General features: G+C 38.6%; 1 protein-coding gene across 1 annotated transcript in view; it reads left to right on the top strand.

Moving 5' to 3' along the window:
* Positions 1 to 5,599: 5,599 nt before the first annotated feature.
* Positions 5,600 to 21,752, top strand: part of Klf8 (KLF transcription factor 8) — a 43,362-nt gene continuing 27,209 nt past the window's right edge. The window contains exons 1-3 of the mRNA XM_055606920.1: positions 5,600 to 5,620; positions 7,653 to 7,714; positions 21,243 to 21,316. Of these exons, the coding sequence (XP_055462895.1) occupies positions 7,672 to 7,714; positions 21,243 to 21,316 (117 nt within the window). The 5' untranslated portion in view covers positions 5,600 to 5,620; positions 7,653 to 7,671. The remainder of the gene's footprint in view (positions 5,621 to 7,652; positions 7,715 to 21,242; positions 21,317 to 21,752) is intronic.

Genomic DNA, 21,752 nt, shown 5'->3' with positions numbered 1-21,752 from the left:
ACAATAGTAGGTTTGAGGTCAGACTGGATTTCATGGAGAGACCCTTTCTCAATACAAAAGAGATGACCATGACATTTAAAAATAAAATCAATGATTCAGTTATCCAGTCAGTGAAATTAACAAGTACTTATTGAGCAATTACTTTATTCCAAGAACTAAATTACATCCATCTAACCTAGATTCTGCCTTCTTACAATGACATCTGGTGGGAGAAACAGGAATAGAACAGATCATCACACAAAAGCAGAGTATACGCAATTAGAAATTGTGATTATTGCTGCTAAGGAAAATTGATTTGCTGAACATTTAAGTAAGGAAGAACATTCTGCCAAGATTTGTGTACTTTGCCTCATGAAGCAGTGTCGTATCAGGTGGTAAATACTGGCTGAAGAGATCAGGGAGAACCACTGGTCATTTCTGAAGGCCTTTCTTGTAGCTCATATTTAGTGACATTAATTTTTGCCTTGAGACAGACACTTTTGAGAAATTCCTCACTTGGAATGGTCAGTCATAGCTGCAGTTCAAGGGGGCAAATATTGTCAGGAAAATCAGTTTGGAGAGATTAAAAATTGTTTTACATCTATTTATTGTTTGTATGTATACAGATGAAAACAAAATTTACCACAACCAGTGCTACCTACAAAGATAATCTATGTCCAACCCATATTTTCCAATTATAAAAGTAATTCATGATTATTGTAAGTAGTTTAAATAGGGTAGATAATAAGGTTTCAGATAATTCTGCAAGCCATTCTTTTTTAATGCTAAATATATTTCTGTAACAAAAATGTGTATGTTTTGTGTGTGTGTGATACGTACTTTTGTGTCTTAGTTTTAACTCAATACTACATAATGTTTTATGTAGCCATAGCTGTATTGAGAAACTTAATTTACTTTCCTTTTCTTTTTGCTCTCCCTTCTTTCCTTTCCTTCTCCTTCACCCACCCCCCAGTTCTGGGGATTGAACCTAAGACTTGGCTACTCAAAGATAAGCAAGCTTATTTCCGTTGAAGTATATTCCTATTTGTATTTTTCTTTTGAGACAAGAACTTGGTCTGCAGCTTAGACTGCACTCCAACTTGCGATTCTTCTCCCTCTCAAGTATCTGTGATTATAGGCATGTGCCACTTTGCATTGCTAAAAGCATAAATTCTGAGGTCTGTATACTATCATATTCTTTATGCTGCTATAAAATATCACATAATGGCTAATTTACAGTAAGAATTTATCTCTCATTGATCTGAAACCTGGCATGTATAAAATCAGGACCTTGTAGTATCTTGTAGGGGCTGTTTTCTGCTTCCAAGATGATACCTTGTTGCTGGCCTTCCAGAAGGTGTGAGCACTGTCTTCATATGGTGGAAGGAAAGGAAAGGGGCAAAGCTGTATATAAGAGTATTAATAGCTTTCTCAAGGGCCCCCTCTTAATATAATCGCCTTGGGAATTAATGTTTCAGTATATGAGCATTGGAGAGAGGGTACACAAAATCTAGTGTATTTGTTATGTGGGCATCCTGCAATTCAGCTACCTAATATCTTATTTTTGAGCACTGAATCTCTCCCACTATGTCTAAGTGTAGAGTGATCTTTCTTGTGTTTATTTCTGTTTTTCTGTTAATAGACTTTCGTCTTGGCTTAATTACCTGGTAAACTAATATGCTAAAGCATCTTGGTTTCTGTGAGATGACACTGCTGATATGGGAGTCTATAATTTGTCATAACTAGCTGAGATAGTAGATAGTAAAGAGTGTGGAAATGATGTTACAAAAGTGGACTGAGCCATTAGGAATGAGAAAGGAAAGAAGGTGAGGCATTTGAATGATCGTAAATGGAAAAAGTAGTCTTGTCTGTGTTTCTCTAGAGTGGAGTCTCAAGACCAATAAAGTGTAATTGAGTTCAACACAAATACAGATTGTGAGTCCCTTACCTAAGTGCTTGGGAACAGAAGTGTTTTAGATTTCAAGGTGTTTATTTTTTCCCCTCAGATTTTGGAATATTTATATGTTTATACAATACTATATCTTGGGGTATGGGTTTCATGCTTGAATATGAAATTTATTTTTTGTCTCATACTTATAAAAATAGATTAAAGGTGATTTTATGTAATACTTAGTGAGAATGTATTTTTGCATTTATATTTATTAAAGGCGTGGGAATGTGTGTGCATGTGTGCACACATGTAGAAATCAGGGAACCCATCATGGGCGTCATACATGTGACTTTTCACCATGCATGTGAGTTCTGGGTATCAAACCCAGTTCATCAGGTTTATCATCAGCACATCTCACCAGCTCTAATGTGTTTTAACTATAATACTATGAATGCAGGTGAGGAACATTTCCACTTGTACTATCTAAACACTCAGAATGTATCAGAATTTGGAGCATTTTAGATTTCCAGGTTAGGGATTCTCTACCTGTAATAGCAAAATGTACTAGCACTCACTCTGTACCAGCATGTCTTGTTACTTTATCTTCTTAGCGTCCTATTGGACAGCATTTTTTTTTATAATCTTCATCTTAAAATAAGGAATTCAAGACCCATATAGTTTATCTAAGTTGTCCAGTGCTACACAGCTACAGTGGTGAAGGCAGTGTCAATATGCAGCTCTAATTCATAATTATTACATTGTACCAACTTTCACTGGGCATTTGCCACAGTACAGGCACTATATTCAGAAATGAAAACACGAAGATAATTGAACTGTGGTGATTAAACTCCTAACATCAATGAGCTAATTGTCAAATGAGTAAGATTCCACATAAATATAGATTTAATAAAATGTGTTGAACCCTATGAGAGAAGTATGTACCATGATGTAAGAGCAAAAAAAAAAAAAAGCCTTTTAGTATGTAGTGGGAGTTCAAGAAATAAGGGCAGGTGGCTTTCACTAGGCTCAGTGTTAAAATGCCATGTTTTATTACCAATTCTGCCATGGCTACAGGAGAAACAGACAAGTTTTATTTTTATTTGGTGGTCAGAGTGTTAACACCCTCTAAATCAATGTGTCCATCCAATAAATGAATTGTTGGATTAGGATAGTTAGATTTACGCTGTCTTGCTAATGAACAATCATGTTTGAGTTACTTTCATGACTTAGAACATTTTCTGTAGCATTATTATTTTTCTTTAAATGGACTGGCTTACTTTAATAAAAATAAATTCCTACAAAAATAGCATGACTGAAAATGGAAAACCATTTTTAATTTCAGCAAATAGAAGGTAACTATAAAAATAAAACACACAGTATGGGAAAATATTTATCTGTGTGCCACCCAAAATGATCCTTCATAGTAGTATTGGTATACATGCCACATGTTGGAAAAAAAATGCTGAAATAACATCATCAGGCCTTTCTCATACCAACATTCTGTAACTGAGGTAACTCCTGTGAGGATTTGTGTTTCCCACATTTTATTTTCAGCATATTTGTGTATATTTCCTCTAATTGGCCACTCAATACTGACCATTTCAATTGTGTGTTTCTACCATGTAAACAGGTATATCCCCATGGCACACTAATTAGAGTCTCATCCCTGATCAAACCATTTATCTTATCTTAGGAAGTGAATTGTTGCTGCTAAGCTGCTTGCTACATTCATTCCAATTCATTGCTGTACTGACTTGAGGGAGTAATGCTCTGTCAATTGTCATTCCCTGTCAGGCTGCTTTAACCATATTTGTGTATTTACTTGAGGGATCAAAATGACTATAGTACTAGGCTGTTTGGAGAAAGGAAGAATGAAGGACATAAAGGATGAAGCATCAGTACTTTTAGTATTGTGCGTTAAGAAAGATTTTGAGAACACATCATAGGCATAACTCCATTTAGATTTTCCATTTTACTTTATGAGAGAAGTGATAGAATGATCTGTCCCACAGGGTAAGGATCAATTTCTTACTTGTTTGGGAGACAATGGGCAATAGGCTGTAGCCTTCTATAGGGATGTGATAAGTGCTTATTGTGCCTTTGGGGAACTAACACTCCTGGATTAGCTCAGTGATAAAGAAATCCCTGTCCTATTTTTACATTTCCTTAGATAATTTAATATGTTTATTTGTTTAATATGAAAGTAAGAATTCAAGTCTTATACTGACTCAGAAATATACATTTTTAGGGACAGGGCCAAGGATATTACCCCTTTCCTACAGGTGAGGCTGAGGCTCCCAGTTTTTCTGGTTTGACTTGGTCGCTAACTCTAAAGGCTCTTCCTTCCTCCAATTTTATGGGTGTGGTAACTTTGGTAGTCTAATTGTATGAAAAATCCATGGGAGCCCAACTTCTCATCCTAACACATACACTACCACCACCACCACCATAGCTAATCAGTCAAACTTTTTACTCATAAAGTTAGTAGCCTAAGGCACAACTAAATTTATAGTTTGTAAGCCTGCTAGAGTTTGCCTGGGATGATACGATGCCAGGAGGATTTCAAATTCTGTCCATAGGCTCCTGGCCCACTGGACATTCCTAAAGTGAACTTAATCATGTGTCTGGGTGTCTTAGAGCAGTTTGGTTACTATTTTTGTAAACTGGTGTGTTCATGTGTAAAAGGATAGGAAACAAGAAGGAATATGGGTCATTGTTTCAACTTCTGTGGCCAGGAAGTAGAATCAAAGTTCAGAGATTCCATTGTTAAGAATAGTACTAGTTAACCTTTGAGAGCTTTGTTTGTGCCCAGCAGTGTGCTTTGCAGGCTGTAATCTCACTAGAGCTGAGGTAGGTTTTTCAGGAACTGATTGTGGGTCAAGCTGTGGAAACTTTAAGGGAAAAACAAAAAGCTTAAATTCACTAGTCACTGCAAAGCCTCCTCTGTATCATATTTAATGTCTATGACAGTTCTGTGAAGTAAATACTAACAGGATCTCTGTAAGAGGAATCCGTATTGAAACTGTTTAGAGACATGGAAAGTTTTTTCTTACCTTGCACAGTTTAGAAACCAAGCTCCCTCCCAGTTGTCTTCCAGGACTTCTCTTCTCAGCTAAATAGATACCTTCTTCCAAATGTCCTTTTCCTTTGCTGTCGGTAACCTGAGTGTTTTCCTCTGAGACGTGGGAGGAACACAACAGTGGTTCAACATCAGCAGGGAGTCAAAAGGTCTCCTTCTAGCTGAGCTTGCTGGGAGACTATACCCCCTGGGGAGCTGCAGAGCTAAAGGGGGGAAATGTGGGTGAGGAGGGCAATTTTGTCCTCACTAGATCTGAGGTGTGCACTGGTTTGGGTAATATTCTTGTTATCCTAGGAGTCACAGTAACATAAGAGGGCAGCTTTTTCAGGTTATGTGCTACTATTTTTTCCCCCTCCTTGTCTCCAGGCTACTCTACCCTGCTGGTTCCCTAAGTATCCTCTCTTGTCTTGTCTTCACCTTTCCTCATCACCCTCTTCTGCCACACCTTCTCCTTAGCTCCAATTCTTCAAGTATTTTAACACTATTGTTGTTGTTCTACTGGGAGCAGGGAGGGTGGAGGCCTCTTCCTGAGGCTTTTCCTCCTCTTTCCCTCTAGCCCTCATTCTGGGCTCCACCCCAGTAGTTTGTCAGCTGACGTTCTGGAGGAGGAAGAAAAGCAGGATAATGAAGAGGAAGAAGAGCATTAAAGAGCAGCATCTTTTGAGACCTGGGTATGTGCAGGGGTTTTGTCCATCTTCCTTTAAGTTTAGAATGTAATTTATGTAATTTAATTCTCATCTTCCCCAGGTTCTTTAGAAATGTAGAAGAGAGTTCAGGCTGCTTCTGGTGCAATGGAAGAAGTTGAAAGTGTTGCAAGTGGCTATTTGCTTTGTTTCTTAAGCCACCTAAGAAAAAGGGAGCCCCTACTGCTTCCTAGAAGGAAACAGTACAATGTCCCGTTCTTCATGTCTGCTTCTTCACAATCTTCATTGGACATGTCTCACAAGGACACCATCCATGCTGATTATTGATATGACAAGAGGCAAAGAACAAGGGTGGATGTGTCTCAGTGGGAGAGTGCTTACCAAACATACACAATGCACTGGGTTCAATTCACAGTATGGAAAAATAAGGAACAGATAAAGAACATCAAGGAGAACTCCTGCCTTTACCACTAACTGTGGTGCTGGGGTACATAGGTCCTTGTGAGTAGCTTTAAGTTCTCATTCAGGCAAGACAGATATCATGTCTAAAAACTTCAAAGGAAAACTGTAAACCAATAGACTGGACATAATGAAGTCAGGGGCTACTATACTGGAGTCCCTAGAAGAGACTGGATAGCCTTAGCTCTCTCTTTAATTTTCAACATGCTTTTTTTTTTTTTTTTTAATGTCATAGGTGCTCAGTGTGTTGCCCTGACTAACTGCATGGAAGAATGTATGGGAAAGAATCTTGAGATTATTTACTTAAGATTTAATAATTTACTTTGTTTTTCCAAAGTCTGAATTTAACAACTGGGTACAATGTTTTCTAAATGCAGTTGAGGCAGAAAAATAGTACAGTATAAAATAAATTAGATAACAAGAAAAACTCTTAGCAAGAGTATAAATTGTTTGGCTATCTTCAAATGGACACATCTTCTGGAGCCTCCCCTATGACCAGAAGGTACACCTAGCCAAGGTAAAGAATTCTAGTGGCTATTGATATCAGAATTTATTACAGAAGTCTACCGTCTTCATTTTTCACACTACAAAAGTATATTAGTCTTTGATATAAACAGTTTTACATCCTTGAATCTAAAACCTTCGGTCATTACTGAAGATAGCCTTGGACTAGTGAAATATCCTTTTTAAAAAAGCAGTATTCTTTATATTTTATACATTAAAGGCATTAAGATTCAAGGAATAAAGTGGCCCTTTTAAAAAAGAATTGTACATTGTATGACCCCCTGTTAATAAGTCTTACCTTGTAAGTGGGGCAGGGTGTAGGCAGTGGTGGAAATATGGCATAGAGAGATAGTGAGGCATTTACAAAAATCCCTGCTACAGAAACATCCTTTATATCCTGCTGTTTCATCTTGTGTCTTGGTTTCTGCATATGAAAATGGTAGTGATAATACCTACCCATGCCACTGTCAGAATGATTCAGTGGGGTTTAGAACAGAGCTCAGCACATAGTCACTGCTCAGTAACTATTACTGATAATAACCAGCATCTGCATTATAGATATACTGGCACCTCATGCCTAACCTTCAGGACTTTCTAGTGTAGTAATAAGGAGAAGCAGTTATAACAATACATAGGTACAAGGAGGTGCAGAAGGAAATGTTCAGTTCTCTCTGAATGAATTAAATAAGGAGAGGAGATGACCTTTAGTTGGTCCTTTAAAAACAAAGTGGACAGAGAGTTTAAGCCGCTTCAGGCCAAGAAGGTAAGGTGTCTAGTGACCCAGAGGCTGGAAAAAAGCCTGGGATTATCAGGGATTTCCAATCTGGATAAGATCTAGTAGAGCAGCAAAACCCCTGGGGCTTGAGATATAGGCAGGATCCAGATCATCACAACAGGTTAAAGGATTCCCAAGTGTAGCCTTGAATGTTTGGGTTGTTGGTGAGCTATCTACCAGTGGAAGAAGAGATTGTTTGGGGAGGGAAGGAAAATGAGATGTTTAAAACACACCTGAGCAGAAATAGCAGTTAAGCAAATGGACATACTTGCTGGGCACATACTGAGCTGTAACCCTCAGTTTTCTTATTCTTTTTTTAAGAAGCTGGGTGTGACAGTGCATGCCTCTAAACACAGAACCAGGAAGGCCCAGGCAGGAGACTGGTGAGTATGAGGACAGCCTTGGCTACATTAGTCTGAGCTCTAAAGACTACCTCCTATCTCAAATAAACTACAATAACAAAAAATGAGCTAGAGATCCAGTTGAGTGGTAGAATGCTTCACAGAATACACTAGTCCCTGAAATCAATCCTCAGTACTCCCTGGTGGGGCACAAAATATAGTGCTACCTACTGTCCAGGATTGTTACCAGGAATAAAGGAAAACTGATGACTATAATGTTACCTGGCCCAGTGAACTGCCCATATGAGGTGCTGAATACATGAAACCTATTATTTCTCTTGCTTGGCTGCTCCTTCCTTTCCTCTCCTTTGTTTCTTCTCTCACTTTTGCCTCCCCTTTAGAAGAATTGTGGTAGGGTAGAGGCACTGGAAGGAGGCTGTGGTTGTCTGTAACTACCGGGTTTCCATTAAAATGAACTAGAGAAGGACTTTAAGGCAAGGGCAAGGAAATGCTGGGAAAGTTGCTTCTCTCCCATGGATTCAGTTCTTCAGGGTTGTTAGCCAATGCTTTGTTGAGAAGCAGTCTCAAGGGGTTGAAAACTCTATTCTTAGAGAGCGTGTAGCTGGGAGACTCAGAAAACCTTTATGAACTCTCTCTGCCAGGGCCACAGGGTGTTAGCAATTCATGTTCAATTCAGCTTCACCCACTTCCTTTTTTACCCTCAACTTCTCTTATCTATTGCTAAAAAATTCACCCAGCTCCATTCCTCTTAAGCATCAGCCCTGAAAAGACACTGTGACCCCTCTGTCCTTGCTAGTGTCATACGTTGCCATGGAAAACTGGGAGGGTAAAAATCTGCTGAGAGTTACCATTTTTCCTGGCACTCCCCATTCCGCAAACCTTTCTTCCTAGACATCCTGAATCACCACACCCTTCTCATCCTTCCCTGGAGAGCTTAAGTCCGCGTGGACAGGTGACCAAATAGTGTGCCTGAAAACCCCTATCAGGGACTAAGCATGCACTGAAACGGATTTCAGTCTTACCTGCTGCAGCAGGAGGCCAACAGAGATTGCCGGCCAACAGAGACTGCCGCCAGGAGCGAAGCCAGCTCCCATTGCCTGGGTCCCGCCCCACCTCCTTCCGTGTCCCTCCGCCTTTTTCTGACCCATCCATCTCTACCCCCCTCCTACTCCACTCCCCTCTAGCGGCCACTTGTCCCTTTTAAGGAACTCCACCCTAGGTGGATTCCTCGTGGTAGTAGTGGTCACACCTCTTTTCTGGGCCTAGTCTGTCACAGAAAAAAACTAAGCACTCCACCTACTCAGGTTGCCTGGCGAGTGCACCAGGCTCTGACCTCACGGGTGCGGTGTAACAGTAGGGCGGCCAGGTACCACCGAGAAGTCTCTCGGGCGTGGTCCCGCGGGAGTGCCTCCCACTCGGGTGGAAGCCCCTGCCCTGGGCTGGTGTTTTCCTATATGTTTCCACCAATCGCTAGCGTCTATCCCTCCTTTCTTTTTAGGAGGGTGCTGGGTGTGCAGCGCTAACCGCTGCCTGGAAGGGATCTTCTGGCGCTATCTCCTTGTGGGTCTTGAGTGACTCCTTCTGGTTGGTCTCAACTTTGCGTTTAAGTCGTGATCTGAGGTTTGGGTGCTTTTCCGAGACCCCGCCCCTGCTCACTAGGCGAGGGTGTGAGGAGTTTTGAGGTGGGTGGAGAATGGGCTTGGCCGGAACTGAATCGGTTGAGGTAAAAAGGGAACGCAGGAGCTTCAGCGCTGGCCACTTAGTCTCGGAGAAGCAGCTGTATTTTTAGCACCGAGAAGGCTGCAGTGGGAGGATTCTTTTTAGGAAGTCTGCTCCACCGCTCTGATTCGGGGCTTGGATGCTTGAAAGCTTTATTTCTCTTGTTCTGAAGGGTGGCCCAGCTGGGTCTAAATCAACTCCTTCCTTTTTTTCGTTTCCCCCATCCTTTTCCAACCTGGAGAAAACCGGGAGGTGGGAGACCAAGGAAGAGAGGGCTAAAGCGCGTTGTCAGGCGCGCTGTCAGACATGGGCGGGTGCAAAAGGAATAGATGTCTTGAGATCAGCTCAGGAGTATGAGTCTCCTGTAGGACTGCTTGAGCTCCGGACACTTCAGGAGTCCTCAGCTAGAGATACGGGAGGTAAGTGACTTGGGAAAGAACCCACTCTCCTGTCCTTAGTCTAGGTTCTAATACGCCCTACCCGCCGCCTCCGCCACCGCCAACCGCACACACCCACTTGGCTTTGGGTTTTAGCAGTGAAGTGGGATTGAGGCAGCGGGGGACGTGTGAGCGGAAGGGGCAAGAACATTATGTAGAATTAAATTAAACTCAATGGAAAATGACTTCAGGGGGCCTTGTGGAAAAATTGGAAGGGGACAGGAATGGATAGGTTTGTCTAGTTCCGTCTGTCCTGTCTCCAGTACAGCCAGTCTTCCTTAAGTGGTAAGGTTTGTTTTAAACCCAAAAGTCTCAGCGAGAGGGGAGAGGATTTGGAAGAGCAGTGATCCCACTTACGTCACCCCTCCCTTCCCCCAAGCAATAGCAGGTGCCCAGAGATGCTTCTAAAAACAAGGAAGAGCGGCAGTGAAGAGTTAAGTTAGTGTCTGGTCTCTTGGTACTGACCTTAAGACCCGTTCTGCGGAGGAGCTGCTTCGGACATTCCAGCTCGTTAAGGAAGTGGCTGAGCTTGGTTGCAGGATGAAGCCAGTGCATAGCTCTGTCTAGGCTCTTTAAGATGTGACCAATAGGGTAGTTCGTGTAGGTGGAAGATCGGCTGGAATTGCTCTGATTACTGGAGCGAAGGGTGAAGCTTTTTGTACTTTCTTTGACCCTAAGAATTTTGTAGAAACTATATCACGTCCTAACAGGTGGCAAGGGGACAATACCTTATTTTCTCTAATAATGTTGGCATTGCAAAAAAAAAAAAATAAAGTACTTGTATGCCACATAATCTAATACTGACGGAGAAAAGAGAAAAAGAAAATAATCTGTAAATTTGGGTTTTAAACTAAACATAGTGCTTTGTGAGAATAAAGAAGATTTACTTTAAAACCCTCCTACTGCCGCTAACCATTTAGGTGCCCCTGCCCATTGCTTTTCTCTTCTGTAGGATGCATGCTAAAAATTCTTACTCAGAAGATATATATGGCATAGACTGCTGCTACTTGCTCGGTTTTTCACTTTCTTTTCATACTCTGTTTAGGGTTTTCTCTGGAGTGCAGCAGGTAGACTTAGTTCTTTGCTGTCCTTAAAGCACATTTCTGACTAAGGAAAAGAAGCCCTGTATAGGTTGAACAGCTTGTGCAAAGACAGGCTGGAATATATGTCTTGTTTGCGATTTAACATTGTTCCTACTGGATTTTATCAGCTGTAAGAGAAAAGGCCACTAACCTGCCTATCTTCTGATTCTTTGGTTAGTTGAACCAAACTGATGTGACCCACAGGACCTTTGGACAGCAAACCAGTGACTCATAAATGACTTCATCCTCTTCTTCAAAGTTTGGGGATAACCCTTATGAGAGAGACATTAATCCTTGGAAACTTGATGAGAGAGGCTAGGCATAGTGTCTTCACATTAGCTTAGAGGGCAGATTGGCAAGAAAATGCAGGCAGTGTAAAACTTCCAAAGTGTAAGTGACAAACGGAACTATGCAGTCCAGTCCCAAGACAAAACTGCATAAAAGCTCTACTTTCACAGCATTAGAATGCTGTAGAATCTTCTTGCTTTCAAAGCACATTGGGAAGAAAATTGGTGGGAAAAAATGATCACCACGGCCACTCTCATTTTTTCTGGTATATGCAGTTCAGAGATGAGGCTCTTAGTGGTTCTGGTCTTTGTTTGTTTGTGTGTTTGTTTGTTTTATTGAAAAGGTACAGAGACAGGTTATTAAATTAGTTTTTCCAGAATGTGTTTCTCATGTGAGAAGATGGAAATTGGCTACTCATCCTTTGTTATTGTGGCTAAGGCTTGTTAATGTTTGATACATTTAGATTTTTTTTATTTATTTAGATGTTATTTATTATTATTATTATTATTATTATTATTATTTTAAGGACAGGGTTTCTCTGTGTAGCCTTGGCTGTCCTGGACTCACTTTGTATGCCAGGCTGGCCTAGAACTCAAAGAAATCTGCCTGCTACTGCCTCCCTGAGTACTTGGATTGGATTGCAGGTGTGCTCCATCGTGCCCAGCTTCTTTTTTTCTCTTTTCTTAAGTTTTTATTTATGTATGTGTCTGGTTGAGTTGAATGCTGCATGTGTGAAGAAGCCAGAATTAAGTGAGCCACCTGACATAGATGATGGGTACTGAACTTGGGTCTTCAGGAACAGCAGGCCGTGCTCTTAACATCTAGCTATCACTCCAGCCCAATACATTTATATGTTTACCTTAATTTTGAGTCATTTGCACTGTATGGGCACACTTAAATTATTGAATGAAGAAAAAGCAGCCTTGGGATACATAATTCATTTAGCAAATTGATATACTGGATGTTAAAAACTGAGAAAAAAAACTGGAGGGTTATTTTATAAAATATATATTGAACATTGAAGTCAGGATCTGGTATATTATTGGAATTTTAGAAGATGGTGACAAGATCTTACTTTGTAGTCAGCCTGGCCTTGAACTCTGAAGCCTCCTCCCTCAGCCACCTGAGTGCTGGAATTATATGCATGAACCATTTTATCCCTAAGAAAATTTTTTTAAGATTTATTTATTCATTATGTATACATTATTCTGCCTGCATGTACACCTGCACCAGATCTTATTTCAGATGGCTGTGAGCCACCATGTGGTTGCTTGGAATTGAACTCAAGACCTTTGGAAGAACAGTCGGTGCTCCTAACCTCTGGGCCATCTCTCCAAACCCCCTCCCAAAAAGTTTTTAAAGCTCATTTTCTGTTTGAATTATTTTCTTTATCCTCCCATCCATTCTTTTTTAACTTCTATTAATTACACTTTATTCACTTTGTATCCCCCCATAAGACCCTCCCTTCTCCCCTCTCATCCATTTTTATTCTTATTTAAGTCCTATAGATGTCCCTGTACTCCACAACAGATCTTATCTCCTCAGCTATTGTTCAGATGTCTCTATATGTTCTTCTATGAGACAAATAAACTATCTTATAATATGCTTATTTTTATAGGTTTCCTGAGTGGTATTTATAGTATTCCATCCATCACTGGTTCCTACTAAAAAGTCATTAGTATGAAAACTTCCTTTCCTTTTATATCCATAAGTACTGATTTGAAGTACCACATCACCATTTCTGAAATTTCTGGAAACTTTATTACCCTCTGCTGCAATTTTGGTTATTTGTCTTCATAACTAAGACCCCAGTTCCTTCTGAGACTGAGAGCTGCTTGATAACACTTAATATTATTCGGTTTCATAGTCCTTACCTAATTACCTTTCCCTTGCAAACACTTGGTATATATTTTGTGCGGTCTTATTATCCAAGGTCTTTTTTTTTTTTTTTTTTTTTTAGTTTTTTTGAGACAGGGTTTCTCTGTGTACCCTTGGCTGTCCTGGAACTTGCTGTATACACCAGGCTGGCCTTGGAACTCAGAAACCATCTGCTTCTGCTTCTGGAGTGCTGAAACTAAAGGCATGCACCAGCACTGCTTTATCTAAGATCTTATTCTAAACTGCCATATTTTTGATAAGAAAAACCCAATTTCTGTGGTTGACCTAGATGATCATCCAGTGTGGTTACAGTTTAAGTACTAAGTAGAGTATGATTAGATGGATGCCATCTCTTCATCCGAAATACAATATGAGACCACATTTGGTTTTCTTTCTGGCTTACATACAGTTACTATTTATTTAGCTTTTATAAGTAGAAGTTAGATTTCTGATCTGCTTATTAAACCCTTTTCACATAGCTTCTTTCCTTCTTTCTCCCCCTCCCCCCTTGGTAAGATTTATTTGTTTTATGAATGAGTGCTGTATCTGCATGTACACCTGTGTGCCAGAAGAGGGCAGAAGATCCCAGTAAAGATGGTTGTGATTCCCACGTGGTTGCTGGAAATTGAACTCAGGACCTCTGCAAGACCAGACAGTGCTCTTACCTGATATGCTGTTCTCTCTCCAGCCCCTCTCTTTACTTATTTCTAAAATGATATGGTTCTTTGTGGCTATAAATAATGTATTTAAGTGAAGGATTTCACCAATTTTGCTATTTTGAGTACTTTGTTTTACTTTTTAATGTTGTGTATGTGATGGGAGACATAAATTATTGAGCAGAATGTTAGTTATAAATCTCTAGAACAGGCTAAATGCTCTATATAATATACTAAAAGATAATCTCTGTGTATTTAGGATTTTTTAAAAAGCACAACATGAATTTAGTCTGTGTGTGTATGGTGTGAGGAATTGAAATTAAGGGTCTTGCACATGCTAAGTAAGGTTCTGCCACTGAACTGTATCCTTAGCCTATGAGAATTTGAAGGTGCAATAATGTAACTCTAGTACCTTGTTAAAATATTTCAAATCTGCCTGGTAGTGGTGGCCAGGCCATGGTGGCAGGGGTAGGTGGATCTCTGCGTTCAAGGCCACAATGGTCTACAGAGTGAGTCCAGCACAGCCAGGACTGTTACACAGAGAAACCCTATCTTGAAAAACAAAACAAACAAACAAACAAAAAGATATTTCAAACCACTAACATTTTGGCATTTTGTTGTAACCACCACCTTAATATTTCCAAAAAAGAACCTATTTTTTTCACCTCTAGACTTATCCACTGCTCATTCAGGACTTTTTCTTTCCTTTTTCCTGGTTCTTCAACTTGCCATTATCATAACCTTGGTGAAGTTACTTAAAGTATGCGTTTGAATGTTCTCTCTGAATTAGAGATTACAGTAGGAACTACTTGATTAAATGGCATTGAGAAACATTGCTTTAAGTTTGTGAAAACACTTTAAGAATTTATGACAGTATAGTTAAGTGTTGAGAAAAATGTACTTGTAGTTGTACTTCTAACGTCTTATGCATAAAATACAGGCTTTTCCTTCTTTCTTAGTTTCCTTATCTACCTTTTCTGTCTCTGTTTCCCAACACTTTTGCTTTTATTCTAAAAAGTGCCACAACCTTAATTTAGGCCAGAGGCCTAAATAATTAGCCTATATACCAATTATAGCTCACATAAATATTTGTTTTCCTAAAAATTTTAAACTCCCATTTAACAGATTATTTTTTTTTTTTTTTTTTTTTAAATTGGTAACATTCCACGTGGCTCAAGACCCAACAGAAACCAAAGGCTCTACGGTGAAAATTCTCTCTTAATCTTGTCCATTAGTTACTTATTCTTCCTCATTAAAGTTACTAGTTTACTATGATTCTTTGTGGAGATATTTGAAGTATACCCACATATACATTTTTCAACTTTTTTCTTTGTTTTATTACTTTTTAATCTGGTTTCATTGTTATGCATTTTAATTAAAATATAATTCTATCATCACTTTCCCCCTTTTTTATTTCTTTACATGCTTATTTGCCTCTTTAATCCCTTAATGTTTCTTAATTTATTTCTGAGATTGTAATTTGATTATATTTCTCCTTTCCCTTTTACACAAAAATAGTAAGACATTATGCATATTGTCCTACAGTTTGCTTTACCTACTTAAAAATACTTTGGAAATATTTCCCTATAGGTTCATAAAAATGCTTCATTGTTCTGTTTGACTGTATAATTTTTACTATATGGTTAAGCCATGATTTATTTTGCCCATCTTCTATCGATCAACATTTAGGATATTTTCAAATGTCTGTAAAGTTTTTAATAGGAAAGAAAACTCCATAAGTAGTTTATTTATGGCTCTTAAAACAAAATTCCACTAACTGAGTGCTTTAAACAACAGAAGTTCTGATTTTTTATTTCCAGGGGCTAGAATTTGGGGATGGGGTCTCAGCATAGTCAGATGTGTTGTGACAGCTGCTTTCCTGCCTCCTCTTCTGTACATTCAACATCTTTCTTTGTATAAGTGAAGAGACAGAAAAGTCTCTTGTGTTTCTTCTTAAGGGATTAATCTTCTGTGATTAGCGCACTACCTGTATGACCTCATTTACTTTTAATTATTTCCATAAAGGCCATAGCTCTAAATAGTCACCTCAAGAGTGAGGGCTTTCACACACAAATGGGGGGAATCAAGGCACTTTGCCTAATCTCATACTCTTACAATTTGGCCGATTGCCAACATTTTAAGGTTGGATTTCACTTAAAATCCAGATTCCATTTTCTCTTCAATAATTACATGATAGGATAAGGTTAGACTTTTAAATGATATTGCAGAGCAATGAGTCTTTGCAGCTGTGGCTTTCATTCTTTTTCTCAACTGATACTTAAGTGCTGTGTGCCAACTGTGATTACTGCACATTTTGTCTTATGAGCAATACCACAATTACTGGATACTTTTACTCTTTCTGTCAATAATAGAACTTTTTGTGAAGGTATGAGAGTACCTCCATTATTGTTTTCAACTATTCCAAAGTACAGGGTTGTAGCATTTATTTATTTAATTTTTGAGAAGTTTATACATGTATATAATGAAACAGTATCATACCTACCTCTCATTTCCCCCATTCCAACTTTCCTTCAATTGTTCCCTTCCCGACTTCATTTTATTTCTCCTTTTTTGCTTTTATTTTAGTAAACTACGAAGACTATTTAGTGCTACTTACCTATTTGTGCATGGATGTGGAGCCATCTACTGGAGGGAACATATGCAACCTAACTAATGGCCACATGCCTAAAGGTTCTTAACTAGAGGCGGAGCCTTGTGGGCTTTGCCATTCATGCTGGACTTTTGCAGGTCTTGTGAAGGTAACCATGGTTTCTGGTAGTTCGTGAGTATAATAACCACGTCAGGTTTAGAAGAAGCATTCAAGTATTTTTAGGTAGAAAAGAGCTTCTGAACCTGGATTCAGATCGTGGCTCAACATTTCCATTTTACATGGCTTTAGCATTGCTTAATCTCTCTGATCCTTTATTTTCTTGAGTGTATATAGCATCAACAGTAGCACCTGTTTTTTCATGTATAAAAGAAAATGAGGCTTGAAATCATCATCTGAGAGGACAAAATGGATGAAAACGCTATTAGGCTATGCTCTGTGCTACCTGCATGGCTAGGGAGTGTACAGGTAGAATGTGATCCTCCAGGACTGTTAAGATAAAGTGATAAAAAATAATAAGATAGGTGTCATGCTAAATGCATTGGATCTTTACAATGTGACTATACTTTTGTACCTTTCATGATATTCTGACAGAAGTACACAAATTAAAGAAGTAATTCTTAAAACTTACATGGAGATTTTATAATTGCATCATGCAAATAACATGTGTTATCTTCTTGACAACCATATGAGGGACAAGGTTAAACTCACTTATCTGTATTTTACACACAGGAAAATCCAGGATTAGAAAGCATCAATGATTCTCCCAAACTCACAAAGCTCTTCTCTGGTATATTTTACCACTTTGTGTCTTCATTTCTTCACAGAGCTTCACTACTTGAAACTTGGGTGGCTGGCATATGTTAATAGTGTAATATTCAATTTCATTTTCTCACACTAACATGTATATCTATGGTATATGGTGTCAACTTTTACTAATTTTGTATGACACATCTCCTCTTGAATTTTTGTTCTATTTACCTTCCCACTTGGCAGTCACTTTCTTTTCTGTCATTCCATATAATCTGGGAAGGCAGACTCCAGGGGTTTCCATGTTCAGGTTGCTTCTGAGTATCCACTGTGGTGGCTGGATTAGGTACCTCAGAGGCATTCTGGGTTTTGTGTATATTGTTTGTTTGATTGTTTAAGTTGGATTTTCTCATGTGAACCTGTATAGAAGAAATGGGAGAAACTGGAAGGTCTTGAAAACTTCTTTTGCTGGGTAGATTGTTTCCCTTTAGTGTGGTAGCTTTTGCTTCAAGAAGAAATTGGAGGAGACCTGGCATCTATGTTTAAATATATTATAACCACACTATCGTTGTATCTTCAGGCTACAAATGTTCAGATTCTCCTTTGGCCATTTTCTACTTCGATGATCTGGGAGAGTACCTACTACATCTCACTCTGAAAATTTTCTTATTTTTAAGATGGTGGCTATGGGAGACCTCAGCATTAAGTAAATAAAGGAAACAATACTACTTACTTTATGGTCTCGAGGATTAGATGAGCCAATCTTATATTTATTCTTTCAACACAATAAGAGTGCCATAGTTAAGGTTATAGCTCAGTGGGATAGTATTTGCCTGGCATGGGTAAGGCCCTGAGTTCTATAATCAGCACTGCAACTCTTCAAAAAGCAAACAAACAAAAGAAAAAAAAAAGAGCAAACAAACAAGAAGTAGAACCCAGCATTTAGCAAATACTGTTAATGACTGTTCTGCATCCCTTTCTCATCACTTCTTTAGCTCCATGCTATAGTTAAATGGTGAGACTGAATGATTTCCTAAACCCCTTTCCCAGCACTAACATGACTATTTTGGTACAAGACATATAATAAAACAATGTGGGAAATGTAGGTGTGCTTTAATTATTTTTCTGGTAATAAAAATACGGGGAATACTTTAAAAATCTGAACTCTCAAAATTCTAAAGGAGTGCTTTTTCATTTTTACTAGTTCCAGAATATCATATTTGTCAGCAAGTAAAAGGAAATGATATATGCGCAAGATTCTCCTTGACAATTAGACTGTTATCCAAATTGTTCTTTTAGGAGCTTTTTTTTAATAAAGAAGGTATTCATCAGATTCAGGGTGCCATAAAGTGACAAGGAGTATTGTAATTTGACTCAGAGGATAAAACTTTCCACTGATTCTAATACTTCTAAACTCTACAGACTAGGGCCTCCCAATTAATTATCTGTGAAATGAAATGGAAATTATATGAAAATTGTCCCTTCACCTATTGTAATGCTATGTAGATGCATATGAGATATTATTTCCATTATCCAATTGCTCTATGCTCTTAAGGAACTAGGTCCTTACTAAGCCTGTACCAGTGATCATTGGTCCCAGTGAACATGATCTCATTGTGTAGCCCTGACTCACTCAGAACTTTCTATGTAGACTAGGCTATCCTCAAACTCATAGAGATCTGCCTTCTTCCTTCTTCCTCCTGAGTGTTGGGATTAAAAGTATGTACCACCATGCATGGCCCAGTTGAGGCATTTTCGATTGTCAGATATCCCCTTTATGCCATTTAACTAAAAAATGTGTAATATAAATAGGGTAAGAGATAGTTTACTGGCTTTTTAAACATTGGCATCAGAACTTCCAAAAGTGGGTTTGGCTTTTAAGAGTTAAAGATGTGGTTCTATATGTCTCTATCTGCAGTCCAGTGGGCATTCATTCATTCATTCACTGGTCATGATACTCTGCTAAATGGTAGGAATACAGAGAGGAGCTTAAATAGGAAATAGGAAAAAGGGAAGAGAATATTGGTAAACACTTGTACACTTATTTAAGAAATCCTACAATAATCAATGGGCTGGTGCTATTAATGTTATCACAAGGAGCTCAGAAATCCCAAGTTGTTACTATTACAAAGTTTTGATCTGGTAATGGTGGCATGGCAGGGGTCATAGTTATGAGTTCCAGGCTTACCTGGGCAACAACATAGTGAGCCCGTCAAAAAATGCATTAGGAAGAGGGTGGTTTTCATATTTGGACCCAAGATACATCAACAAAAAAAGTAAACAATGAATTTAAAATGAATTATTTTGTCTATTGAATGTCAGCAAATGAGGAAACCATTCCTAGTTGAAAAGCAGTAATACACAAGGACACTTCTTTGGGGAATAAAAGGAAGACTTCTGTGCCACTATCAAAATTTAGAGAACTTTGACAGTTGAAACTGTTGTCTTCAATTTCATTTGAAAGGTCAGAGACTCTGCTAGACATAATACTACCAGTTTGGACTCTAGGTGAGTCAAGCATACAGGTACAAAGAATATGCAGCAGAGGGTATTGATCTTAGAATAGATGCCCATGAATCACATTTTATAACTTGAAAAAGTGTTTTTCCTTGTCCAAAATGACTTGTCCATCTAGAATTATAGGATTTTCCATTATCATTTGCATAGTCCCAGTGCTTCTCTAGAGCTACCCACAGTTAGAGCTGTAGAGGAAAATACATACTAAGAAATAAGAACAGTTAGGGTCAGATATCGGAGAACTTCACCTTCTAACAGAATTTAAGCACTTAACACACTCCCTTGGATGTATTCTAAGGCCCAAGAACATTGCCTGAAATTATGATAGATGTTCAACAAAGTTCTGAATATTTATCACGATAATGACAAAAAAGAAGCAAGGAGTCAGATGTGGTATTTTATGTTTGCAATCCCTGCAATTGGGAGGGTAAGGCAAGAGGATTGCTTGTGTTTGAAACCAGGCTAAGCTGCAGTGAGTTCCAGGGTATTCTAGGCCATAGTGTAAAAACACTGGTCTTACTCTTACAGAAGAAAAAGCGAGTAAAGAAGGAAGGGGGAGGGCACTTTTTTTTTTTTATTAAGAGCAAGACTTGAGAAAATGTAGGAAAGTGTGAAATAAAATTGAAGAGGTTATGTATGAAACACTCAAGTGGTGCCAATAACATGAAGTGAGAGCTAAGAGTTTTCCAATTCCTAAATTGGGAAAAGAGGTGTGATGGCAGGAAAAGTTTTAGGTTAGATAATTCTCTTATAATCCAGAAGGAGACCACTGAATAGCTAGAAGAGCATGATTGGTTGCTGCCCAGAAAACCTGTAGGAGTATTGAAGAATTTGTTTTTTTTTTTTTTTCTTTGCAGTCAGAGTGTACTTGAGTGGTCTCTATTTCTAGTAAGGACAAATTACAAGTCACCTACTGTCTGGTCTTCAGTTCCTACAGATGAAGACATGTGAAGCACGTGTGTCATCTGAAATCTGACTAACTAATTTGTAGGCAAACTGTACATTTTACTTTTTTTGTCTGTTTTCCTCTCTAGTGAAATTGAACTGTAGATAAATCAAACAAAATCTTTTGCAGAGGAAAGCGTAGGTACTGTTTGTGGGATGACTGATGGTTCAAGGTATTTGACTGAAGCTATTAACCATCTCTTCATAAGATGGACAGCTATTGATAGAGGAAGATGAAAACTGCTTTTAACCATGCTTGGTCTGTTGGTTTAGATTTGTACATATATTACTTGGGTAAAAACTCATATAGTAGTCCCAAATTCCTTAGCCAAAACAAGAACTGGACCAGGAATGGATTTTTTTTGAAATTATAGAACTATGTTGATAATCACTAAAATAGGACATGTTTTAGAGGCTGTAAGAAATGGATTCAATTACATGAAAGAAATACTTATATATAGGAATTTGGCAGCTAGTGTTGGGGACACGTAATGATCTTTTCTATGAGTAGATTAATTTAGAATGTTTTAATGACTTTTTAGAATAAAATTAGTCTGAAAAACTGTTGTAGAGGACACACAGGTGAAACCAAGTGTACATGTCATACTCTATGCCTATAATGGGATCAATATTGTTCTAAAAGCTATTTTCCCCTTATATCTTTTCCAGGCATGGATCAACTCATAAACACCTTGGGAGTCCAGTTTAATTCACAAAGAGCTTCAATGCAGGTGTTCAAACAGGTGAGCTTTGTGTGTAGAATATCTGTCTCTTAAACATTGTAGAAATGAAGCTTTATTTTCAAATGCCATGTATGGGAAATGAGAAAGGATAAAGGAAGATAGATTTTCCAGAATTTTTGGAATGTCTTCATGTGAGTTTCAACTAAGGAATTTATCTGGCCTTCAAGAAGCAGTTTCATATTGTTCCTGTAGTCTTCAGTGAAGAACTACGACCATTTATTTAGCACTGGTTCATATTTCAGGTATGGGGAAAGCTGTGGACTTTTATTTTTTATTTAATTTTCTCAGTAGCCTTGTTGAACAGTGTATTAGGGCTCTCTAAGGAAACAGCTTGTTGACTCTATTTCCCTGTTAACTGTTTCCCTGGAGAACCCTAGCTAATAACACTAGTGTGTGTGTGTGTGTGTGTGTGTGTGTGTGTGTGTGTGTGTGTGTG

This window comes from Psammomys obesus, unplaced genomic scaffold (genome assembly GCF_907164565.1).
Source record: "Psammomys obesus unplaced genomic scaffold, mPsaObe1.curated_primary_1811, whole genome shotgun sequence".
NCBI lineage: Eukaryota > Metazoa > Chordata > Mammalia > Rodentia > Muridae > Psammomys > Psammomys obesus.
The sequence above is the reverse complement of the archived record's forward strand: the minus strand, read 5'-3'. Positions and strand labels throughout refer to the sequence as shown.